The sequence below is a fragment of the Callithrix jacchus genome, chromosome 14, assembly GCF_049354715.1.
Source record: "Callithrix jacchus isolate 240 chromosome 14, calJac240_pri, whole genome shotgun sequence".
Taxonomy (NCBI): Eukaryota; Metazoa; Chordata; class Mammalia; order Primates; family Cebidae; genus Callithrix; species Callithrix jacchus.
Window position 1 is genome coordinate 82,495,373 of NC_133515.1, and position 27,151 is coordinate 82,522,523.

A 27,151-nucleotide genomic window follows, 5' to 3' on the forward strand; every position below is an offset into this window, starting at 1 on the left:
ACATATTAGAATACAAAATATTTAGCACCCCAAAAAGTAAAATTTACATTGTCTGGTATCCAAGAAAATTTTCCAGGCAAATAAAGCAGCAAGAACATACAATCCATAAGGAAGAGAAAAATAATACAGACTACTATGTTCAAGAAAGTTGAAGAAAGCCTATACATTTTAAGTAAGGACAAGAAGATATAAAACTTCTAACAAATTAGACACAGGAAATTACCCAAAATTTAAAAATAGAGAAGAAAATGATGGGGGGGGACATAGATTTGGGGAGGTATCAAACAACTTAACATGGCCTTATAAGTAACTGTAATTACAAAAAAGGTGGGGCAGGCCAGGTGCAGGGGCTCATGCTTATAATCCCAGCACTTTGGAAGGCCGATGCAGGCGGAGGCAGGCGAATCACTCCTGACGTCAGGAGTTCAAGACCAGTCTGGCCAACACAGTAAAATATCATCTCTACTAAAAATACAAAAATTAGCTGGGCATGGTGGCGGGCATCTTTAATCCCAGCTACTCAGGAAACTGAGGCAGGAGAATCACCTGAACCCGGGAGGCGGAGGTTGCAGTAAGCCAAGATTGCACCACTGCACTTTGCACTCCAGCCTGGGCAACAGAGCTAGATTCTGTCTCAAAAAAAAAAAGTGGGTGAGGGGGAGGCAAAACATTTGAAGAAATAATTGGCCAAATATTTCCAAATTTTGTGAAATCTATAAACACACATTCAAGGAAGTCAACAAATTCTAATCATAAGAAACATGAAGAAAAAATTCTAAGGCACATAATCATACTGCTTAAAACCAGTGACAAAAATTTGTAAAAGCAAAGAGACTGACACACATGAAGGTATTTATCTGAAAGTAATATTGTCAGCCTGGTGTGGTGGCTCATGCCTGTAATTCTGAAGGACAGGACAGGACAGGAAAGGAAAGATGAAAAAGGAAAAAGGAAAGGTCACTTCCTTTTTGGCTGGTTGTAATATTCTCTTGTCACTGCTTTTTTTCTTTTTCCTTTTTTTTTTTTTGAAATGAGGTCTTGCTGTTGCCCAGGTGATACGGAACTCATGGGTTCAAGTAATGCAGAATAAGACTACATCTCAAACAAAAAAAAGAAAAAAGAAAGTAATATTCTGAAAAGCTATAGATAGTAGGTATATTTACTGAGGCAATACTTCTGAATTACTTGTTTTTTTTTTTTCTTAAGACAAGTCTTGCTCTGTCGCTAGGCTGGAGTACAGTGGTGCCATCTCAGCTCACTGAAGCTTCTGCCTCCTGGATTCAAGCAATTCCCCTGCCTCAGCCTCCTGATTAGCTGGGACTATGGGTGCAAGCCACTACACCCAGCTAATTTTTGTATTTTTAGTAGAGATGGGGTTTGACCATGTTGTCCAGGATGGTCTCGATCTCCTGACCTTGTGATCCGCCTGCCTCAGCCTACCAGAGTGTTGGGATTACAGGCAGGAGCCACCACGCCCTGCCCAAATTACTTGTTCTTATACATGTTGATATGATATAAACATACAAGTAAATATATCATAAAATATGGCTAAAGATCATAAATCGACTTTCAAGAATCAAAAAAATTGCCAAATAGAGTTTACATTCAGACATATAACTTATGAGGTAGAATACTTCTAAAGCAATTAGCTTTCTTTTATTTTTGTGTAATACAGAAAACTATTTTGTAAAATATTTTGAATGATAGAATATGTTTTAGAATAGTATTCTTGTACAGTAAAGACTAATTAAAATGTTCAATTTTCAGTTGTTTTGCATTAAAATGTCTACTTTTGTACTTCAAGTTAAACATATGAAATATCAATATCAATAACTGAGTTTTAGTGCTCTTCCCCACTCATTTATTTAATTTTTCGTTTTTGTTTTTTGAAAGAGTCTTGCTCTGTTGGCCCGGCTGGAGTGCAGTGGCACGATCTCAGCTCATTGTAATTTCTGCCTCGAGGGTTCAAGCAATTCTCCTTCCTCAGCCTCTGAGTAGCTGGGACTACAGGTGTGTGTCATCATGCCAAGCTAATTTTTGTATTTTTAGTAGAGATGGGTTTCGCCAGGTTGGCGGGGCTGGTCTTGAACCCCTGACCTCAGGCGATCCGCCTGCCTTGGCCTCGCAAAGTGATGGGATTACAGGTGTGAACCACTGCGCCCGGCCCATTAATTTAATTTTTAGTTTTCATTTTTCTTCCTCATGTAGAATGGACAATTTCAAGATACTGATACAAAATAGCCTCTAGCATCAAATTTTCAAAAAAGTTTCTCTGTAACAGATAAGGCAGCCGTTTTCAAATAAACTTTTTTTTTCAAATAAACTTTAAAAAATATTTATAATAGTATACGAACAACCTATTGTATAACTTGTGAAAAGGTAGGAAAGAATTATGATTTTATGCATATTTATGTTAGACACTGACTGTGAAGCAGCAAATCTCTTCAACTCTTTTATTATTTTTCTAGTCATTAATGGTTGCCAAATGGATGCAGAAAATAAAGTTTTAAAAACAATAAACTCCATATACATCAAACATAAAGTTAAAGAAAAACTAATACTTAAATCTGACTTGCCTGACACTCTGTCAAGAACATCTGATAATGTCGTTGAGACTGGTAAATGAAGAGTACGGAATTTGTGGCCTGCTCCATACATTGGATGCTGGATGACGTGGCTAGTAGCATTAATTCTACCTTTGTATAGCTGAAAATCAAGAAATCAAGGAAATCAAAAGTAACTTTTTGGAATACATACTGTTATAAAATAATCTCAAAAGCATGTAAGAAAAAAATACTCAAATCCTATAGGATAGAATTTATTTTAGATACGGCATATTTGCCATGATTTGTTGGTCCACTTTTACATTATCAGTCTGTACCTAATATTTTTCTTTTTTTCCCACAAATCAAACTATACTACTCAGGTAAAATTATGTTATTTCTAGGCATGAGGAAGAGTGTTATCCTTAAAGTGTCAAGTTCTGTCATTAGGTATAAAGGCTGCGCTAGTTTCAGTTTGTTATATTAGCAGTTAGAACATAACTGATAACTTTCAGGCTCTGATGGAAAATTATAAAATATTATATATACACAGCCAATGATTAAGTGTTAAATACTCACTGGACATGGAGACTGAAGAAACATTGTCACTTTCTCATCTTCCAGCATCAACTGCAAAAATAATCTTCGTATAAACCCTGAAATGTTCCCAGATGTTGGAAGGTTCCCTCTTTGAGGAGATGTCTGAAATAGTTCACAAAGAACCTGGCAAGACAAAATACTTAAAAAGTTAAATGCAAGATATATGCAGCTTTCTATTTTGAAAGATAAAAATAAAATAGAAAATATGAATTAACGAGTTTATTTTAACATATCAAATCAGCAACTAAAGATCAAATGTCTCGGGGGGGTCTAGTGGTTATGATTTTTTGTTAAAGAAGGAAAGAAATGATTTTATCTTAAAATATATGAATACTGAAGGAGATAAAGTTAAACGTTTAAGAAATGTATTCAGGGTTTAAAAAAATTACTACTAACGAATTTTCACATAATGAATATCTCACATAACGAACTTCTGTTAGCTTTAGTCAATACTGATGTGGTTATGATAAAATAAAAATTGTTTTTAAGAGCATATTAAAAATATAAAACAAGGCCAAACATGGTGGGTCACACCAGTAATCTCAGAACTTTGGGAAGCTGACAGAATTCCTTGAGCCCAGGAATTCCACACCAGCCTAGGAAACATGGTGAAACTCCATCTCTAACCACAAACCTTCCCCCCAAAAAATCAGCTGGGCGTGGTGGCATGTGCCAGTAGTCCCAGGTACTCGGGAGGCTTGGCCAGGAAGATTGCCTGAGCCCAAAAGCTTCAGTGAGCAGTGACTGCACAACTGTACTCCAGGCCTGGGCAACAGAGTAAGATCCTGTCCCACCTCACCACCCCACCCAAATATATCTAAAGCCTTAATAAGAAACTAAAAGAGAAATCAATGGGACACAAAGAATTCATGCTACCCAGAAGCACAAACCAAAATTTTGAATACCTATAATCATGCTCTTGGGTGAAGTTGGTAATTTAAACTTTCTTTTAATATTCATACTTAGCAGAGATATTTTCCCAGTAATTAATTACTACAGGCAGTAAAATGTCTTGCTTTCCTTCTTCTGTTTTGTTTCGGTTTTTGTTTTGGCGACACAGTCTTGCTCTGTCGCCCAGGATGGAGGGCAGTGGTGTGATCTCAGCTCACAGCAGTCTCAACCTCCTGGGCTCAAGTGATCCTCCCACCTCAAGCATCCTGAGTAGCTGGGATGAAAGGCACATACCACCGTGCCCAGCTAATTGTTATTATTATTTCTTTTTTTGTTAGACGGGGTTTTGCCAAGTTGCCCAAGCTGGTCTCGAACTTCTGAGCTCAAGTGTTCCACATGCCTTGGCTTCCCAAAGTACTGGAATTACAGGTATCAGCCACTGTGCCTGGCCTGCTCTTCTTAGTAAAGCTAACTCCTTCAATATTTTATAAAAATTACAATATCTACCTTTCTAGGTACTAATAAAGTTTGACTTGAATAAGCACTATTAAATAACAAGGGGAAAAATTATTTACTAGTGTCTACCATATCTCATATAGCCTCTATGCTAGGTACAATATATAAATTAAAATATTTAACCGTCTCGAAAATTCCTTGAGGCATCTATTGCCAGCCCCATTTTATAAGATTAAACAATATGCCCAAGGTCACAAGAGGTAGCCAACAGCAAAATTTTGCAAAAAGCCAACTAAAATTACTCCTGAAATAATTCTACCTTTAGGATTTTGGGCCACAGAGACATCATATAATAAATTATCTTGCACATTTTTTTTTTAGATGGAGTCTCACTCTGTTACTCTTGACTCACTGTAACCTCCACCTTCCTGGTTCAAGCAATTCCCCTGCCTAAGCCTCCTGAGTATCTAGGATTACAGGCACACACTACCACACCCTGCTAATTTTTTTTGTATTTTTAGTAGAGACTGGGTTTTACCAATGTTGGCCAGACTGGTCTAGAACTCCTGACCTTGGCCTCCCAAAGTGCTGGAATTACAGGTGTAAGCCACCACATCCGGCCTTTCACATTTTCTATGTGATTTATCTGGAGCCTCCTATCTGAAATCTAATCTAATGCCTGTGTAAAGAGAACCAAACTATCAGTAGGGTAATCTGGTTACCCAAAAATGCACATCAGTATCCAGTGAAAAGTGTCAATACTGTTCCAGCAGCTGAAATGTTCTTTCGGGCCTTTTTTTGTTTGTGGAAATTTTTTTTTAAATGAGGATTGTATGATCTAGCTAGGATCTCAATGAATTTGCCAATTATCTCATTATAAAGAACAGGCGGATTCGAGTGACAGCATATATTGAGGGGGAGAAAGGAGATAAAAATACTTTAATTATAGTTTACATTCAGATCCTTAAAGGCACTTACCCCCTCCCAACAAAATTTATTATCACCTGGCCTTCATACATGGCCCTTTCTTATATAACAAAACAACTAAAACGTAAGTTAGATTTTCTCTTACCTGTGCCATCAGCTTTTGGTTATTGGGATGGCATGAAATGCACTGCAGAAAGAATGCAACAGTTGCATTCTCAATTGCGGTGCGCTGTTGAGTAGTCAATCCTGTTGCAGCAGCTGACGAAAGAGAAGCTGATCTTGTACTGGTCTGTTGTGCACCTAAATTATGGCTTCCAGAAGTGGACCCAGAGTGACACAATAAAAACAGAAGTGCTGTCCATAGCGGATTGACTTCAGAACCACCAAGCCAATCTTTCATAATATGGCTATTGCCAACTTCTGTCAAAAACCTAAGAATAGGAGCAACTAGGTCTGCTGTGATAGGCATCTTATTACATTGTTGTGGAACATGATGGCGCCTGAGTTTGTCCTGGGAAGTATCTACTGATTGAGCAATGCTTTCTGAGTTAGAAATGTGGCTAAAGCAGAAACTAGCCAGACTCCTCACAAGAAGAGAAGGCAAACCTGAGTCTAGTAATTGTTTAATAGCTTCTGGAGATTGAGAAGAGGAAGCAAGAGTAGCCAAATGTGATTCAGTTAATGCAAGAGGTGCTTGTGCATTTTTAGAGTCATCTGTTAAAGATGAACTCAGATCCTGCTTTTTGCTATCATCTGTCATGGACAGTCTATGGTGACATTGCACTGGAGGAGGGGTAATTCCTATCCAGCCCATGAGCAAAGAAAAATAGTTTGGGTGTATGTGACACATTGAGCAAAGTAGACTGTCAACAGCTTTCTTCAAAACCATATTGCAGGGAAGAGACATGGACCAATTAAAAAGTAACCTAGAAAAATAAAAGATATCATATTAATGATACAAGTTTATTTTTAGAAGGAACTCACTGTTTCAATTATTTCTATTATAGTTCAATTTATACTGACAAAAAGTATATACACTGTACTGTAATATTTAACACTGCATACAAATATATTTAAAATTTAATAATTTAGAAAAAAAAAACTTAGGTACATTGGAAGTTGAGTTACACTTATAAATGAGTACAGAAAATCACGTAAACTATTTTTAAATGGTTCTTTCATTTTCTGTGTGACCTAAAAGTCATATAGAGAAACAAAAAAAATCATGCCAAAGAAATGTTTACATTAAACCCCACATGACTAATGGCTTAAATTTATGTTTGCAAAAAAAAAAAAAAAGTATCAGTGAGGCTTACAAATTAAATCAAGGATTTGATATTTGCCAACTGCTAAGGCAAAATATGAAGATGACCTACCAGAAGACAACAGGCCTATTTTTAATGTGTCACAGGAACTCTTCAAAAATAAATATATTCTGCTGCAGACTTAACAGTTACCTATCAGTAATTTCAGCAAAGACTTAGCTAAATATGGTGAAGAAATGTGGGTAAATAAAAACTAGATGTCAAAAGGACAATCTACAAAAGTCTCACATTTTCTAGCTTTACATTTTTGTTCTTTTTTGAGATGATATCTTGCTCTGTTTCCCTGAATGGAGTGCCACTGGTGCCATCATAGGAAAATGCAGCCTCTAACTCCAGGGTTCAAGTGATCCTCCTACCTCAACCTCCCAAGTAGCTAGGGCTAGAGGAACATGCCACCAAGGCTGGCTAATTTTTAAATTTTTTTGTAGAGACTTGGTCTTGCTATTTTAGCCAGTCTGGCCTGAAACTCCTAGTTTCAAGTGATCCTCCCATCTCAGTTTCTCAAAGTTCTTTTTCTTGAGACAAGAGTCTCCCTCTATTGCCCAGGCTACAGTGCAGCGGTGTGAGCTCAGCTCACTGCAACATCCACCACCCAGACTCAAACAACCCTTGTACCTCAGCCACCCAAGTAGCTGAGACCACAGGTCCATGTCACCCTGATTGACTTCTATGAGGTGTTATTAGTTTTTTTTTTGTTAGACAAAGACTTGCTCTTGTCACCCAGGATAGAATACAGTGGCGTGATGTCAGCTCACTGCAACCTCTGCCTCCCAGGTTCAAGCAATTCTCCTGCCTTAACCAGCTGAGTAGCTGGGATTACAGATGCACACAACCACATAGGGCTAATTTTTGTATTTTTGCAGAGACAAGGTTTCACTATGTTGCCCAAGCTGGTCTTGAACTCCTGACTCAAGTGATCTTCCTGCCTCAGCCTCCAAAGTGCTGGGATTACAGGTGTGAGTCACCACACCGGGCCCAAAGTTCTCTAGCTTTACTTTCCTGCCACAGTTGTACATTAAAGATAATATAATCTGGTGGGAAAATCTGCAACTAAGAATAAACACTATGAACCACAGGAACATCTACATCAAGTATTCTAATTTTAGGTTAAAAAAAAGAAGGAAATAATGCTAACATATCTTCTTAAAACACGAAGATAAATTACAGTTGTTTGACAATTCACTTCAAAATATACCTGATTATATTTACTACTTTCAAAATATTATGTTTCTCCAAATTAACATGTAAAATATTGTTTTATCAAGTGAACATTAAGTGATCTAGTACTGGGGGCGGAAGAATTTCACAAATCATACTTACTCAAAGAGCTCTTGGTCCAAGAGTGCCGGTAAATCATACTCTACAAGCAACTCATAACTATGCCACAGAATGGCTGCTACACAGTGCAAATGGGAAGGAGATGGCATCAGAAGACCATACTCTATTGTTGAGGAGTTAGGGCACATGTAGTTCATCTTGCCACTTCTCTTCATAGCAGCCACTTTTGCAGAATCACTAACCCATTTCAACAAGGCTTGAATTCTTAAATGAAGAAAATGAATTCATATAACCAACTACAGCACAACTGGCATTTAATATAAATACCATCTCTGCATGGTAATAGGATAATTATGAGAATAGTATACTAATTGTTCTTGATTATTTTAATCTAAAATAGGAAAAAAAAGGAATCTAATAGCAACAAAGACACAGTAGTCCCGTTCCAGTTTTCCAATAACTTTACCAATTTTAATCAACCAAAAGGTTTGAGATAACACATTAGTACAGTGATCTGGGGCTAATTTTTCATTGTGCAAAGTCTCATGAAATATAGCATGCTTCATATCCCTGGACCCTAGCATTAAATACTAGTAATAGCCACTTACCCCCATTCATTCTGACAACAGAATATACCCTGAACATTTACGTATATTTTTTAAGTATAATTTTTTTATGAGGGAAATTAACCTTAATTTATTTTATCTGTATAGTACTTTTAAAAACAGAGGTTATCTGTTATTTAGAAGTAACAAGGTTATTGGTCAAGCATCACACTAATCCCAATCCCCTGGAGCTGAGAACTGGTAAAACACACCCAGTTTTGAACCAGTACCTGAGAGCAAAAGACTTTTTAAAGCAATAATACTATAGAGTTTGTAGAAAAAACAAAACATGGGATAAGATTTGTCAAGTTCTTAAAACACTGTGTTTACATTTGGTTTATTTTCCTTCAAATTTCTATTTTAGAATATTAGATTCTGGCTTCACAGTAAAGAAATGGGGATAGGAAGGTATGTAATACTAATTCTGAAAGATAGGACTCTTAAACTTTCAATTTCACATGATGGGAAATAAAAACAATTCAGAAGACAAGGAAGACAATTTTCTCAGTCTAACTATCTTGTCATTAATGTCAGTTTTATACGACAAATGTTCATGTTTTAAAAAGTACTATGCAGAGAAAATTAATTAAGCTTGACTTTCTTCTCATAAAAAAGCCACAATATTATTTAAAAATTAAATAATCCTAAGAGATTTCAAGCAACCTGTCCTGGAAAAATGTTTAACACTGATATTTTAAATATTTTAACCACTACTAACCATTATGATTCAAATTTGGCACAAATTGTTACTTCATCAAAAAGAACTGCAGCCGGGCATGGTAGCTCATGCCTGTAATTCCAGTACTTTGGGAGGTCAAGGTGGGCAGATCACCTGAGGCCAGGAGCTCAAGACCAGCCTGACCAACATGGAGAAACCCCATCTCTACTAAAAATACAAAATTAGCAGGGTGTGGTGGCATATGCCTATAATCCCAGCTACTTGGGAGACTAAGGCAGGAGAATCCCTTGAACCCGGGAGACAGGGGTTGTGGTGAGCCGAGATTGCACTATTGTATTTCAGTCTGGGCAATAAGAGGGAAATTGCATCTCAAAATAAATAAATAAGTAAATACAGCAATATATGTTTAAATGTTATTCGTAATTTTGATAATTTATTAAAGAAATTAATAAAACATCAAATGACTTCATTTTAAACGTAATTAACCCAAATATTAAAAAGTAACATAAATCAGGAAGTAATCTCTCTATAAATGTGTTTTTCTAACATGAATGCTATACATAAAAACAAAAAATGCCAGATATTTGCCCAAAAATTTAACAACAAAAATATGTTTCAAAACTACTTCAAGTTGGTATCAATTTGGAAGTAAAAGATATCAAGGTTAAAGGACATTAGGACAACTCATCAAAATTACAACTCATCTAAATGTTTAAAAAAAAAAATCACTAAATATTTAGCCAAAGTTCACACCATTTACATGGTATGATATTGTTTCATTCTGTGGTAAGTAGCAGGAAAGAGTGCAAAGAGTAACGAAAATATGTCAATGAATATGATAATCAATAATAAACATTTAGAACAACCGTTATCAACAGTCAAAGTACCAATTATAGACACAAAATTCCTACATTCATATACACGTATTAAGTACTACCTAAGATAGTATGACTCTGAAACCATCACTTTACAAGGGTCCTTTCACAACACAGCCAATTTAAAAATATAGGTCTTGTTCCATTCCATTCCTCAAAAGCAGTATTAACTAAGAATTCTATTTAAGTTCAAATTTGCTTAAAGTATGTTCAAATATCTATAAATGTATATGTAAAGTTCAGGAAAACTTGCACAAGTTACATCGTGTGAGGCATATGGTAAACATACAATATGTAACAGTACTGTCCTAACTTTTATGAGATCATCTAAAGAAAAACTATCTAAGAAACATTCACTACAGCACGATTACGTGCATGTCTGTGCTTAATTAAATGAAAAATAAAATCATACCTGTCTTTTGTACCAGGATCCTGAGTTGTTCCAAGCTGGTAAAGAATATCTATCGTAGAGTCAGAAGAGAGTCCATTTAGTCTTCCAAAAAGTAAAGGGCTATTCAAATCTTGCAACAAAGAATCCAAAGAAAAAGTTTGCTAAATAAGCAAGTTAACAATGGGAAGATTTACTTAATTTAATTTATTCATTAAAAATGAGACTTTCATAAATTCCAACAACAAAGAACGAAGTCTAAAAATAATAAAACTAAAAGAAAAAATAATTTCCCCAACAGAGTTAAGCACAAAGATCACATAGTTCAACTGCTGTTACTTTACAGACATGTAAACATTTAAATATCGAAGTTAATTATCACCTGTAGGATCACTGCCTGATGCTGCACAATTTCTCAGGAGAATGTCTATGAGCTTCAGGCCAATTCTAGTAGACTGCAGTCCTATCTTTACAAGCACAACCTCGATGTTGGGTGAATGCATTCCACAGTAAGGTGACATCAGTAAGGCAGCACAAGTCTGTAGCAGATTAGCAGTAGGTGCAGCTGCACTTGCCATCATTCCTTCTAGATCACTTATATGAGTAAGGCAATGATGTAATAATCGTAACCATCCAATACTGAAATATACAATACAACATAACTTGTCTGATCAATATAAGTAGCTCAAATCATTTCAGGGTAGAACATAACTTTGTAAAGATCAGCATGCTGTGTTTCATACATAGCATTAACCAACTTAAGAGATGTTTTTTAGAATGCTGCAGTTCAGTAAACAGAAAGTTTGTCCTATAAATCACATACAAAAGGACTTGTATCCATGGCATTTAAAAACCATGTGCTTGCTTTAAGAAATCAGCCAGAAACCTGTTTTCACATGCAATTATATATGTTGATACAAACGATTTACTATCATAGACTTCTAAAACTGAGTCTTAGCACCTTGAGAATAGAAATCCTAAATTTATTTTAATCAGGTAAAACTTTCGATAAAATCCAAAATTTTTAGCTGTCAAAAGCTATCAGAAAAATATTGATTAAAAAATATATTTGGGTCCTTGTTTGTTTGGTTCAGATATAATCCTTCTGTTAACTAACACTCAGGAATTACCATATTAAGACTAGGTCCCTGTTTCTAAGGGCAGTTGGTATGGTTCAGATGTAATTCTGGTCATAGGCATTTGCACATCCTTGTAACAGAGTATGATACGAAAAATTACAAGCCAGAAAATTAGAACCTACACCTACATGTAAGATATGGATCATCTCAAAGACTAAATAAACATACACTTCAATTTTAATCCGTCTCAGCATTCTGTTTCCATCAAACTGTCTCTATTGGCCGGGCGCAGTGGCTCATGCCTGTAATCCCAGCACTTTGGGAGGCCGAGGCGGGTGGATCACGAGGTCAAGAGATCGAGACCATCCTGACCAACATGGTGAAACCCCGTCTCTACTAAAAATACAAAAAAATTAGCTGGGCATGGTGGCGTGTGACTGTAATCCCAGCTACTCAGGAGGCTGAGGCAGGAGAATTGCCTGAACCCAGGAGGCGGAGGTTGCAGTGAGCCGAGATTGCACCATTGCACTCCAGCCTGGGTAAACAAGAGCGAAACTTTGTCTCAAAAAAAAAAAAAAAAAAAAAAAACCTGTCTCTATTACACCTAATAAAATTGTATTACGTAGATTCCTATGGAACAAAGATCTTCCTAAGACCTAAAAAAGAAAAAACCCACAGAATACGTAAGTCCCCTATCCCCCAACCCTGCCAATAAAACAAAAAAGGACAGAAAACTTTTTTTAAAAAGAAACGAAACATACCTTGTTTTGGATACCTGATCTTCAGAAGGAAGGAATGGATTATTAACTGTTGCTGAAGAGGTAGTACCAAAAGCAGTGAGCCCCAATAATTTAATTTGTGAAAGGCCTAATGTGCTGGCATCTCGTGGACGATGTAGTCTAAGGCAGACCGCAGAAGCTACTTCAGCTTTTACAAGCTGAATTTTTATGTAGGTTAGACCACTTGTGACAACAGGAGTGGACAAAGGTAGCATATTTACTCCATCTGCACTTACTTCAACAGACACTGAGGATGGGCAAGCTATTAAAAGAGAAAATCGAATCATCACAAAAGGCAAAGTAAACTAGATTGGACAGTTTAATAAAAATCCCAGTAAAATAGCAGCTTTCAGTTGTATTCATCATGAACTTATAAAAAGAAAATTTATACAACAAATTATACTTTGACAATGACTTTCACCATAATTTTAAAACTACTTTTCAACACAAAATATTTGATCTACAATATAATAAAAATTATACTTAAATATTCCAACATTCACCTTAAAAAAAGAGGAATCAAAGATGTGTGATGCACATGTACTTGATGCTCCCTCTGAATAAAACCGGCCAAATAGATAATTATATCATCATATCTTCTTTATTCAAAATTATCACAAGTAATATGAAACTATATTTGATTACTATGCTATGGTTTATAATTTGGAAAAGAAAATGTAATAAAACTTGTTTTTCTACCAATTATTTTATTACTACTAGATTGTGACATTTTTAAACATTGAGTTTAACCTCACAGCTAAGTTTAGAAATTGCTTTTCTTTTTTTAGACAGAGTCTCACTCTGTTGCCCAGGCTGGAGTGACTGCAGTGGCGCAATCTTGGCTCACTGCAACCTCCCCTTCCTGGGCTCAAGTGATTTTCCTGCCTCATCCTCCCAAGCAGCTGGAACTACAGGCAGGTGCGACCAAGTCCAGGTAATTTTTTTATTTTTAGTGGAGACAGGGTTTTACCATGTTAGCCAGGCTGGTCTCAAACTCCTGACCTCAAATATTTCACCTGCTTTGGTCTCCCAAACTGTTAGAATTACAGGTGTGAGCCACTGTGCCTGGCCTCCTTTTCAAATTAAACCAAATATCCACAAGAATTTTTAAAACAATTCTTGCTCAAATTTAAGGAGTCCCCAGTGAACAAACAACTGGTAGCTACTACAGGAAAATTATTTCTTTCTAGCTTAACATGGAACCCTATATAATAAATACATGTCAACTAAAACCTTTGAAATTTCATTTTATTTTTAATTTCAGTGGAAAATAAGAAGGAATTACATGCCAGGTTTACACTGATAACTAGACAGTCAAATTAATTTTTAAATTTACTCTTCAAAACCTTTTGAGGAAAGTATTACCTACATTTTACACAAGCAGACATAGTAAAAGAGATTAAGTAATCCACACTCCAACATGAACAAATGACACATCTTCGATTCAAGTTCATGTCAGATCCTAAAGACTGTTATTTCCACTATATCAAAACACATTTTCAACTTCTGCTCTAATCCAATAATAAAACTAAATTTCTTAATCAAGTACACTTAAGTAGAGAATACCTAAACCAATTAATTTTTCATAGGAGTTCCCCCTTTGTAATACGCTTCCTGTTTCAATCCCCATGTGCAAAATCCAGCTGAACCTCAAAAGCCACCACTTATGACCAACTCCTCTGCTTTCCAAATAAAAGCAATCTCTTTCAAATTTTAGAGGGCAGCCTAAGTCTTAAATTGACATATATTTTGCCTTTTAATATAGTAACTATTGACCTCCTAAAACACTGTGTATTGGCGTATTTTCCTTTTACCTTTATATTATCTGTTTTTAATCTAAGGGGTGTGGATGCCACAAGTACTTAAGATATATCAGTCTAATCTTGCAAATACGTAGAAAAAAATTGTTTTCTCCAAAGATGCCACAAATCTACAAAATTTCCCCATAACTCTTCATCCAATTATTGAGTGATATTTGACAGCAATGAGAATCAATCAATAAATAGAAGTATGTGTATTAATTTAAGCAATTCTGGGAATATCATAATTATATTGAAAGAATTTGGGAATCACAAAAAATACATAATAGGCTGAGTGCAGTTACTCACACCTGTAATTTCAGCACTTTGGGAGGCCAAGGTGAGTAGATTGCTTGAGTCCAGGAGTTTGAAAGCAGCCTAGGCATCATAACAAAACCCTATCTCTACAAAAAATACAAAAATTTAGCCAGGAGTAGTGGCACAAACCTGTGGTCCCAGCTACACATGGGGCTGCGTGGGGGATCTTTTGTGCCTAAGAGGTCAAGGCTGCATTGATCTGAGATATATCTAAACTGTACTCCAGCCTGGACAATAGAATAAGACCCTGCCTCAAGAAAAAAAAAAAAAACACAAATGAGTATTTCATATTCTTTATAAATACTTGAACAAGTTCGTGCTCTTGATAATTTATTAATATTTTGTAAAAATTATTTTGAATTGTCTTATAAAGTTCAATAAAATGTATTCAATGAACATGCATCAAATGAATAATATTACAAGGATACTGAAATATTACAATAAGCACAGTATGAATGTTAAAATCACATTGAAGTCATCAAAATATTATAATAAAATATTACTCAAAAAGATAGTTATCTTCTAAAGAAGCTGGAAGGCAGACACACAAATCTATGCTAATTTCACATTGCAAGGCTAGGACTAAGGTCTAGGCTAAAAAAACGAACATGGTAAAAAAAAGGATATGTAATTAATTCATTTCAGCTTAATACTAAAGCTTGGTAAATTTCAGAGAAAAGAAAATGTAAAATAACATATAACTGGAAAACATCTATTTACACTTCATCACACATTCTTTTTGTCTGAGGTTAACAGTCATTTCACAGGAAATGACTTGGTAGTATTAATTATTTCACTAAAAATTATTCAGAAGTTACACACTCTGGCAATCACAACTAAATGTATTTCTGCTTACTAAATATTTTTATTTTCAAATGTTTCTAAATTAAAGTTTGTTCGTATGATACTTCTTTACAACATACTACTCACTTGCAAGAGATGCAAGATGAGGCTGGATATGTATCTCCTTAAGCAGCACTGCTGCGGGAAGGTGAATGGTAAGGTCACACCAAGCTTCCTCTGGAAGAAAGATGTAGGACCAAGCAGCAGAGCGAGCTCTTCTATGAGGAGGTGTGGCCTGCAATAGCACTTCAGCTGGTTGGGCTGTAGGACTACTAGATGTGATTGTACCTAGAGAAGACATTTTACATAAAATAAGAACTTGCAAAAGAAACGTAATAAAACCTTAAGATCTATTCAAATAAAATTAAACCAGAAAAATTAATTCAAAACATGAACAACTGATTCTCTTAATGTATTTAGTATCGTATGACTGTAAAGATATTCACAAAACATTAGAAAATCATGTCAACTAACAAGGTGACAAGTTCATTATTAACTGCTATCTAATTTCTTTATACTCATGTGATACATGAAAACTAAAGATAACAGCAATAAATTTAGCTCAATAATTTTCAAACGATTTAAGTAAAAAACAATGTCCAATATATCGTGCACCTTTAAAATAATCTTTATTCTAAGATGTCAATGTCTATGATTTAGAAATATGAAAAGAAAAATGAAAAAGAAACTATGTGAACTGGATAAAAAAGTAAATACCTAATTCAAAACTTTTAAAAAAAGATAGTACCACTTTAAGGCCAGGCACAGTGGCTCATGCCTGTAATCTCAACACTTTGGGAATCCGAGGCAGGGATCACTTCAGGCCAGGAGTTCAAGACCAGCCTGGAAAACATGGTGGAACCCCATCTCTACTAAAAATACAAAACAACAACAAAAACAAATAGCCAGTGTGGTGGCACACACCTATAATCCCAGCTACTCAGGAGGTTCACCACAAAATCACATGAACCCAGGAGGCAGAGGTTGAAGTGAGCCAAGATCACGTCACTGCACTCCAGCCGAGGTGACAGAGTGAGACTCTCTCAAAACAAAAGACAGTACCACTTTAAGAAGGAAAATAAGATTTCAAATCGATTAACATTTAAGGGAAACTTACCGAAGAATCTCTATTTCGTTTCTTAAAATGTGCTTCTATTTAATCTCACAAATAAAAACAAATTTTACTGCTAAAGAACTGTTAAATTCTTTACATAATTTTGTATGTATTTTTACTGCTAAAAATACAGCAGGTGCATCACGAGGTCGAGATCGAGACCATCCTGGCCAACATGGTGAAACCCCATCTCTACTAAAAAATACTAAAAGTAGCTGGGCTTGGTGGTGCATGCCTGCAGTCCCAGCTACTCGGGAGGCTGAAGCAGAACAATTGCTTGAACCTAGCAGGCGGAGATTGCAGTGGGCCAAGATTGCGCCACTGTACTCTAGTCTGGCGCCTGGCGACAGAGTAAGACTCTGTCTCAAAAAAAAAAAAATCCCTCTCATAAGTAGAATGTCGAGATATCTACTACCTTTAAAATAAAATGTTTGTAATTAAAATAGTGATAGTATAATATCACGAACCTACTTCAACTAATTTTGCTTCATACCAGCTAATAAACTGAATAAATTCATACAAGTAAGATTTAATAACACTTTTCTTACCGAGGGGTGCAAAGTTATGAATCCCTTCAGCATTGTCAGGCTCAGAGGCTAGTATTCTTGTTTTCAGTGTGCTATCAACAGCTTTATTAGGACCAGAATCAAGAAATTTCATAATAGTTGACACCATACTTCTTGCAGTGTTCACAATAGCCCTTGTACTAGTAACCATATTATTGCATATGAGCTGAACACCACCTGAATTTACAAAGAATATGAAATGAAATCAATCTCAGGACAGGTAGTCCAACATTAAAAGTAAACTTCCACGAAAGACTACAAAAATGAAAATGCAACATACTATCACATAATTACACTTAAATGACAGTTAGTGAAATTTTATCTTACCCATATCATGAAATGCTTTCAGGGCATCACTAGTATCCAATACTCTCAAAATGAACCACAATAATGGCTCAGATAACTGACAAGTAGCAAGAGAGCCCTAAAAAACGAAATATGCATTATGACTTTATGTGTTACTGTGAATAAAAACAACTAAACTTCTCAATGTACATACTATTCCTTCCTAATTTTTGTAAAATGACAGCCTTAAATACACTAAATACAAAATGTCTGCCAAAATACATAAGAAACATTACCTGAATTAAAAAAAAAACTCCCTGAACTCAGAGAATGTTTTAAAGCATCTATCTTCATCCATTATTATTTACTCCCTTAATGAGCATTTAGACACCAATTTCATTTAAAATTTGAATCTCTGTATTTTCTAAGAGAGAAATACATACATTCAACAAATGTTTAAGAAAATGATAATTATACAATGCTATATAAGACATAAGAAATTATTCTAATATCTGTATTTCAAAATGGGAAATGGACAAGAAAGTGAAATAATCTGATCCCTATAATTTCATTTGCAAAAATAAACAGAAAAAGGAAAAATTTTGTGACCCATTTTCTTTAACTAGCCTAATCCCTTTTAATGGTAAGAAAACTAAATACACATTGTAAATTTCATATTACATCTTCTTATGTAACAACTATGGAGAATACCTCAGTATTACATTATGCTAATTTTAGGAAAAAGAGAACAACTTCTTGGAACTATACTAAAAGCTCTAAAACTCAAGAACATATTAAATGCCTTATTATTCTATCACTGTGGTCATCTTTGAAAATACCACTTCAAGGAAACTTTATTCTCCAACCTTTATTAATAATCCATAGCCCTCTTGCACTGATGCTTTTCACTGTCCAATATATAATAAGTATACTTATTTGTCTCTGTCCTATAATTTTCCACTTACATTGCCAGAAATTCATTTGAATCACGGCAACGGTTGTTGGCTTGAACTTACTTGTCTGCCCATATATCCACAGGCCATGTAGGTTAAAATTGGCTGCAGCATCATGTGGACTGTAGAAGCTTTTTTACTAAGGGTTGTCAGTATGGTAAATAATCCATCCCCAACTGATATGGCATCCAACCCACCATGAAAGTTTTCATGTTTAGTGAGATGTAATCCACTTGCTCCTAGGAAAAATAAAAGATTCCACATTAAAAATATATACATCTGGCCGAGTGCAGTGGCTCACACCTGTAATCTCAGCACTTTGGGAGGCTGAGGCAGGTGGATCACCTGAGTTCAGGAGTCTGAAACCAGCCTGGCCAACATGGTGAAATGAATAACAATTAAAGAAGCTGAAAAGCCACGTTTTCCAAAACTGCTGAAGAATATATAATAGCTGTCCATACCTCCTAGTGATTAAAATATAAATGATAATATTCAGTAGAGTCTAGTTTACAGCTATCTTCTTACATGAGATACCTCTATGATCATCAACAATAAAAATAAGTTGTTCTGTTATGTGACTGAGAGAACATCTCTCTACATACTAGCTATACACCAAGAAGAGAGGACATGAATAGAAAAATAAGTGTAACTATACTTTTTAATCTAATCAAAAGGAAGATATGGATGTTTCCCATGAACTGACAAAGAAAAAATACCAACAGGCAAAAATATATTAGAAATATATTTTGCCACAGTATATACATGTTCAATTATTTTAAAAATTTAATGTACTAACATTCAAAAAGGTAGAAGAGTTAAGCAACAGCATATAAATTTAACGCTGATATGTGTCATAGAAAACGTTACAGTGCGGATAAAATTTTACATTTTATTTTTAAAGCAAACATCAACAAGTAATTCTGGTCTTTAACACAAAATGATGTAAAATAAGACCATCCTGGCCAACATGGTGAAACCCCATCTCTACTAAAAAATATACATATATATAAATTGGCTGGGTGCAGTGGCTTACACCTGTAATCCTAGCACTTTGGGAGGCCAAGGCAGGTGGATCACCTGAGGTCACGAGTTCGAGACCAGCCTGCCCAACATGGCAAAACCCCATCTCTACTAAAAATACAAAATCTGAACAGGTGTTATGGCACATGCCTGTAATCCCAGCTACTCGGGAGTCCGAGGCACAACAATTCCTTGAACCTAGGAGGCAGAGGTTGCAGTGAACTAAGATCGCGCCACTGCACTTCGGCCTGGGCAACACAGCAAGATTCTGTCTCAAAAAAAGAAAGAAAAAAGCAGGGGGGTGTGGTGGTGGGCACCTGTAATCCCAGCTACTCGGTAGACTGAGGCAAGAGAATCACTTGAATCTGGGAGGCAGAGGTTGCAGTGAGCCAAGATCACACCATTGCACTCCAGCCTGGGAGTTAAGACTCCGTCTGGCGGGATGGAGGGGGAAATCAGCCAGTGTGGTGGCAGGCACCTACGGTCCCAGATAATTGGGAGGCTGAGACATGAGAATTACTTGAACCTGGGAAGCCTAACAATAAAAAGAAAACAACAACAACAAACTGACAACATTTTTCAATATTTCACTTTCATTCATTAATTGAAGCCCCTACACAAAAGTTCTCACAAATAAAACTCAGTCATGAAAAACTTAAAGCAGTTTTACACTAATCCATATATTGCTTAAAAAAAGACAGTTATAGCACCAGAGACAACAGTAAGATTAATATTCTCAATACATACCAATTATCATTGCCATGGCACTGCTATTACACAGGCCCAGAGCAGACAAAATCTGGCTCATAATCTGTTGGTTGGCTAAGACTAAGTCAGCAACATATGCAGGTGATCCTTGAATACTGGTACTACTTCCATTGCCATCTTTGCCTCCTGAGGCTTTTTCTTCATCTGAAACACTATCTGTTGTATTTGTGGTCACAGACACTCTTGCACTGTATTCCCTATTGCCTGAAAGAGGCAGCTGCACTAAAATGTTAACAAGTTTTAACAAATCAAACATGAGTTGATCTCTTGTCATTTCGCCACAAACTGCTTTTGCATCACCTGGACGAATAAGGTTGGCAAACAGTCCACCAAAGCATGCTCGAGCACCCACGGAGCTATCTGATCCACTTCTTGACATTACTTTGTCTGAGCAAGTGATATAGTGGTGAACTAAAAATGTAACAGATTCTATCACGGCGGAAATAGTACTAACTGAAACAACTTCAAAATTCTGCTCCAGAGTGAATTCTAGGAGCTTCACTTGGGCATCCAGAGGTCCTTGGCCTGTCTGGAAAGCACCCCTGCAGAGAGAGAGAGAGAGAGAGAGAGAGAGACAAGAGAGAGGATTGAAAACTAAACCATTTTAAGTAGCTTTGAAAGCAGTAACTTATCACAATATAAGAAAGTTAGGGCTGGGCACGGTGGCTCACGCCTATAATCCCAGCACTTTGAGAGGCCAAGGAGGGTGGATTACGAGGTCAAGAGATTGAGACCATCCTGGTCAACTTGGTGAAACCCCGTCTCTACTAAAAATACAAAAAATTAGCTGGGCATAGTGGCGCGTGCCTGTAATCCCAGCTACTCAAGAAGCTGAGGCAGGAGAATTGCCTGAACCCAGGAGGCGGAGGTTGCGGTAAGCCGAGATCGCGCCATTGCACTCCAGCCTGGGTAACAAGAGTTAAACTGCATCTCAAAAAAAAAAGAAAAAGAAAAAAAGAAAGTTAAACAAATTATTGGTATTCACTATTTTGTGAAATTAGCTGATAGTTTTAATCTCTTGTTGAATTCTTGTTCTTACCTCTATTTTACACAAACTCTAAAACCACTTCCCTTCCAAAGGGAACAAGTATAACCGAAAGTGATTTTGAAGCTAGACTAAAATACTTCAAAAATCACAAGGCATTTCTTATAATAAAATGAGTTCTAATTTTTTACATTCTCAAATACTACTACTGTAAATATTCCCTACTGATGATATGTAAAAATTAAGATTCAACCAAATCATTCTTATGTATCAAAATTGAATGCTCTTCAAATTCTGCTTATGCCTAAGATAAAGAATGCTGAAAAGAGCATCACCCTCAATCTAACAGCAAGAAAAAGACAAACTGTAGCCATAAAATGCTTCAATGGCAAATGCTACAAAATATTTAAGTAAGTGACAGTACACATATTACACAACCTCTTTCAGAGAATAAATTCAGCAAGTTACGATTGATATGTTATGACCAAGGGGGTCTGAGAATGCACACTGACTGACACTTAAAAAAAAAATCCAGAGCAACAATACGAAGTCATAACACAGAAAAATAAATAAATAAATAAAATTTAAAAATCAAACTTGGTGTAGTGGCATATGCCTATTGGCCCAGCTAGGAAAAAAAATGAGACTGAAAGTTTGCTTGAACACAGGAGTTCAAGGCCAGCCTGTGCAACATGATGAGATCCCACCTCTTTTTTTTATTTTTATATTTTTATTTTTTTTTTGAGACGGAGTCTCGCTGTTGTTACCCATACTGGAGTGCAATGGCACGATCTCGGCTCACCGCAACCTCCACCTCCTGGGTTCAAGCAATTCTCCTGCCTCAGCCTCCTGAGTAGCTGGGACTACAAGCGCACACCACCATGCCCGGCTAATTTTTGTATTTTTAGTAGAGACGGGGTTTCACCTTGTTGACCAGGATGGTCTTGATCTCTTGACCTCGTGATCCACCCACCTAAGCCTCCCAAAGTGCTGGGATTATAGGTGTGAGCCACCGTGCCCGGCCTTAGATCCCAACTCTTTAGAAAACATCAATATAATTTACCATATAAACAGATGAAAAAAGAAACAAACTATGATCATTTCAACAGATGCAGAGAAACATCTAACAAAATCCAAAAGACATTTATAATTTTTTTAATGTCTTAGCAAGTCATAACAAACTGGAACTTCCTCAACTTACCATCAAGTATCTAAAAAAGAACTCCAGCTAGTAGCATATCTAATTATGAAAGACAATGTTTCATAGATCTTAAGATTGAGAAAAAGAAGGAAGAACAACTTTTACCATTTCTACTCAACAGCATACTGGAAGTCCTTACAAGTACAAATGGGGCGGTGAGACATATGCATAAAGAAAGGAAGAAATAAAACTAACTATTCTCTGACAACATGGCTGTACACAAACAAAACCCCAAATAAGCAATAAATCTGCCCAAAATGATCTACAGAGTGATACAATCTCACTCAAAATCCAGCAAGATTTTCTTCTGGCAAATCAATCTGACTGTGAAATTTATAAGGAAAAGGAATGGAATTAAAACTGCCAAAACATAAAGAACAATGGTGGAGAACCTACACTATTAGATTTCAAAAAACACTACAAGGAAACAAAGACAGTGAGTTAATGCATAAAAAATAGACAAAAATATCAATTCTATATAATATATTGTATGAACAAATGAGGCTGGGTGTGGTGGCTCATGCCTGTAAACCCAGCAATTTGGGAGACAGAGGTGGGTGGATCTCTTGCGGCCAGGAGTTTGAGACCAAGCAGGCCAACATGGTGAAACCTCTACTGAAAATACAAAAATTAGGCAGGTTTGGTGACATGCCTGTAATCCCAGCTACTGAGGAGGCTGCAGCATTAGAATTGCACAAACCCAGGAGGCAGAGGTTGCAGTGAGCAAAGACCACATCACAGTACTCCATCCTGGGCAAAAGAACAAAGCTGTCTCAAAAAAAAAGTTTCTCAATAGATCAAAACAAATATCATTGACTGATATTTGAAGAATTAAAAAGGAAATCCAATGAAAACAGAAAGGTATTTTCAAAAAATGGTATAGGAACAACTCAACATCAACAGACCAAAAAAAAAAAACTTTATCCTGAAAGCAAAAAATAACAAATCTAAATATAAAACATAAAATTGTAAAATTTCTAGAAGAAAACAGGATATTCTGTGTGACATTCAGTGGGGAAGGTATTTAAGAAACAACAATAACAAAAAATACATAGAAGTTGACAATTTAGATTATATCTAGAATCTTAAAACTTCTGTTTTTTGAAGGATACTTACTAAAGTGAAAACAGAGTCCAAAGGCCAATAGATAGTTGTCTGCAAAACCCTCATCTGGTAAAACTGAATGCCTTCTTAATATTGAGTATTTCTTTCAGTTTATATTTTGATACTATTAATCTAACTAAAGAGCTGCTGGATCTTTAACAGGATACCAGAGCCTTTATTATCAACATACATAACAAACAGAAACTAACATTCTTCTTGGGTCACAGCTTTGTGGACCATATGAAATAAACTATGCCATGAAAATATACAGGGTATATGATGGATGAAGTGAAGTGGAGAAAATTCCTAAACAGTTTTTGTGGCATATAAACCTCAAAACATCTCTGCTTAGGCCGGGCGAGGTGGCTCACGCCTGTAATCCCAGCTCTTTGGGAGGCCGAGGCAGGCAGATCACGAGGTCAGGAGATCGACAATCCTGGCTAACATGGTGAAACTCCATCTCTACTAAAAACACAAAAAAATTAGCCAGGTGTGGTGGCATGAACGTGTAGTCCCAGCTACTCGGGAGGTTGAGGCGGGAGAATCGCTTGAACCCAGGAGGTGGAGGTTGCAATGAGCCAAGATTGCGCCACTGCACTCCAGCCAGGGCACAAGAGCGAAATTCCATCTCAAAAAAAAAAAAGAAAGTATTCACTGTTGTGAACTCTATGAATCTGACTATGCTAAAGCCTGCAAAGTTAAAATTAAAAATCCTGGTAGTTAAATAAAAATAAAATAATGGTGACTAATCTTTACTCCTCAGGTGATTTTATTTATATTTCACAAAATCCTCACAAAGTATATATAAATATTATTTTTACATAAACATTGATGTTTTCCAAATGTATATATTTAAGTCACAACAGAATGCCACTGTTGTGTTAAATTTTATAAACTACATATTCTTCCTGCGATTTCTAATATTCTCATTTTTAAAAAGTCATAATACACAAATGATTTTACTCATTTTCAATATGTATTGTTTTTAAAAAATCTTTTGATGCACTGACATTTCCAGAATAAAATTAGATGAAAAAAGTGGCAACAGCCACTACTGACTTATTCCTGATTATTAATTTGAGATACAGTATTGTTCTGTCATCCAGGTTAGAGTACAGTGGCACAATCAGGGCTCACTGCAACCTTCACCTCCCGGGCTCACAGTTTCAATCCATCCCCCTGCCTCAGCCTCCACAGTAGTTGGGATTACAGGTATACACAGTAGTTGGGATTACAGGTATACACCCCACATCTGGCTTTTTTTTTTTTTTTTTTTTTTTTTTTTTGTGACGGAGTACCTCCATGTGGCCCAGACTGCTCTCAAACTCCTGGGCTCAAGCGATCTCCCCACCTCAGTCTCCCAAAGTGCTGGGATTACAGACATGAGCCACTAAGTCCAGCCTTATTCCTTATGTTAATGGGGATTTTTTGAAATACTCAAGCATGCCAGATGTTTTATTAATTATGTAATTTGTCCATCACGTAGTTTTATTGTAACTTCAAAAATAAGATAACACTTTATAACTCATTAAAAGTTTTCAATCGGGCACAGTGGCTCATGCCTGTAATTCCAACACTTTGGGAGGCCAAGGTGGATGGATCACAAAGTCAGGAGACTGAGACCACCTTGGCCAACATGGTGAAATCCCATCTCTACTAATATTACAATAATTAGCTGAGTGTTGTGGCATGTGCCTGTAATCCCAGCTACTCGGGAGGCTGAGGCATGAGAATCACTTGAACCTGGGAGGCGGAGGTGGCAGTGAACCAATGTAGCACCACTGCACTCCAGCCTGGCGAAAGAGCGAGACTCCATCTCAAAAAAAGAAGTTTTCATCAGAAAGTAATATTGGATTTTAAGAAATATAAAATAAAATGACATTAATAAGAGATATATGATATTGAAGCATTCAAGCATTATAAGAATTAACCCATTATGGTCACAATTTCTTCTTATAATGTAGTATCTGATTTTGTTAATACATTTATTTAGAATTTCTACAAAAGACTAGTATACAATTTTCTTTCATGAGCTCTATTTTTCAGTTTCTTATCTATACAATCACTAGTAGTAGCTTTAGAGTTTAAACAGCTTTAAAATAAATTTCACCTTTTAAAAGGCTTCTAATAACTAACCTGTAAAACAATTAAAAGCAAGTCAACCGTATTCCTTTCATATTACAGGGAGTAGAGGTAGAAGGAATTGGGAGAACCATAATGAAATGAAATGCAAACAATCAGGAAACACACCAATAAATCCTTCCCCTGTAATTCCTACTGTCCTCCTGCTTATTTCTTCACAGATAAATTCCCAATAAACCTTAAAGAAAAAAGTATATTTGGAGAGTTACATGTTACTTCTCTATCAGGAACATATTAGTACACAAAAATTTACCTTTCAGTGGAAAGTATATGAATTAGCTTGAGCAAAAATTCACTGAATATCTGAGGACATGTTGATGAAAGATGCACTTGTAATCGGGTAAGAAATTCTTGCATAGCTTGTGTAGCTGTTGGACCGACCTGAAGAGAAATGTATATTCACTGAAAACTGCTTAATGATACCATTTACAGAATCATTCATTTTTAAATTATCAAGTATAAAGTCAAGAGCTATACACTGTAACTTTTCATATGAGGAAAATAAAAGTTTTAACAATGATAAGAGAAAATCAATTTTTTAGGTCTTAATGTATTTATTTTAAATTGCAAATAAAAGATTCTACTATCAATACTTTTTCATTATGGTTTATACAGAACAACTCTATGAGGTTTACTGAACTCAATACTGCAAAAAATTCACTTGAATTATACAATAAATAGTTTTAGAATGCTTTCCAGAGGATAAAAAACTTAACACAAATTTTCACGAATAACCTTCTTAATTACCCCATTTCAAAATCAAAGAACTCAGGAGCAGAGAGGTAAAATGATCCAAAAAAGGTCATGTTTCTAAAAACTAGCAGAGCAATTAATAAGCTAAGAGACAAACAAAACAAAAACTAACTAAGTAAAACTAAATGAAAATAAATTTATACCAAGTCTAAAAAAAACCCTGCTTTCCCAAACTTCTAACTCATTAATGAAAGAAATGACAGGGAACACCACACTAAGTAACCTGAGGTACATTTTGGAGTATGCTGTAACACTTCTATATATTGTTTCACTTGATGCTAATTTGGCTTGATGAATAACTCATAAAACCCTGGAGGAGTTCTGGAAAATAAAATACAATATAACCCTCCAAATTATTTTAGAGTTAAATAAATTTAATTTCTGACACTGAGCATACAAATCACAGCTTTCTTATCAGAAGTTGCTACATAAAACCAAGATAACAAAAGGAAAGCTCGATCTTCAATAAGTTAAAAACTTTTAGAAAGTTATTTCCTCCTGCCTTTTACTAAAAAACAGAAAGAAAACATTACTTTTTGCAATGTCTTGCACACTGACACCTAGCTATACCAATTACTAGTTGTGTAATTTGGGGCAATGTAGCTGATCATGCATATTTTCTTACATGTAAAATAATGAAGTCAGAATTGGTGATCCCAAGGAGTTTTCTTGTTTCAGCTTCAAACAATCTTAAATACAATAATCACTTGATAACATATCTCTACCCCTACCAAAACACTGTTCTAATCTAACTACAAGTTAGTTTCTTCTCTCTTACTCTCTCCTTGTCTCATTTATTTTACTATGATCTACAAAATTAAATATAAATAATATAAATATAATTAAATATAAATAATAATTAAAATTAAAATATA

The 27,151-nt window shown here is 35.8% G+C and overlaps 1 protein-coding gene and 1 long non-coding RNA gene across 51 annotated transcripts in view; one reads left to right on the top strand and one right to left on the bottom strand.

Annotated features, from left to right (window-relative positions):
• BIRC6 (baculoviral IAP repeat containing 6) overlaps window positions 1-27,151 on the bottom strand; it is a 250,707-nt gene that overhangs the window by 82,474 nt on the left and 141,082 nt on the right. For 48 of the 50 annotated variants that reach the window (XR_013526681.1, XR_013526680.1, XR_013526679.1 and 45 more), the window contains 13 exons: window positions 25,777-25,904; window positions 20,071-20,633; window positions 18,367-18,542; window positions 17,393-17,489; window positions 17,048-17,242; window positions 15,473-15,673; window positions 12,408-12,687; window positions 10,950-11,206; window positions 10,592-10,700; window positions 8,063-8,284; window positions 5,563-6,343; window positions 3,123-3,266; window positions 2,577-2,706 (listed from right to left, as the gene is read on the bottom strand). Coding sequence is in view for 45 of the 50 variants with exons in the window: in XM_078349545.1 (XP_078205671.1) it covers window positions 2,577-2,706; window positions 3,123-3,266; window positions 5,563-6,343; window positions 8,063-8,284; window positions 10,592-10,700; window positions 10,950-11,206; window positions 12,408-12,687; window positions 15,473-15,673; window positions 17,048-17,242; window positions 17,393-17,489; window positions 18,367-18,542; window positions 20,071-20,633; window positions 25,777-25,904 (3,283 nt within the window). In the remaining 5 variants the exon portion in view is untranslated. The remainder of the gene's footprint in view (window positions 1-2,576; window positions 2,707-3,122; window positions 3,267-5,562; window positions 6,344-8,062; window positions 8,285-10,591; window positions 10,701-10,949; window positions 11,207-12,407; window positions 12,688-15,472; window positions 15,674-17,047; window positions 17,243-17,392; window positions 17,490-18,366; window positions 18,543-20,070; window positions 20,634-25,776; window positions 25,905-27,151) is intronic. The other 2 variants (XR_013526682.1, XM_078349524.1) reach the window with 1 other exon arrangement.
• The window catches only part of LOC144579323 (uncharacterized), a 35,336-nt gene continuing 11,966 nt past the window's right edge, over window positions 3,782-27,151 (top strand). Inside the window, exons 1-2 of the long non-coding RNA XR_013526683.1 lie at window positions 3,782-3,920; window positions 4,373-4,463. This is a non-coding gene — a long non-coding RNA (uncharacterized LOC144579323). The remainder of the gene's footprint in view (window positions 3,921-4,372; window positions 4,464-27,151) is intronic.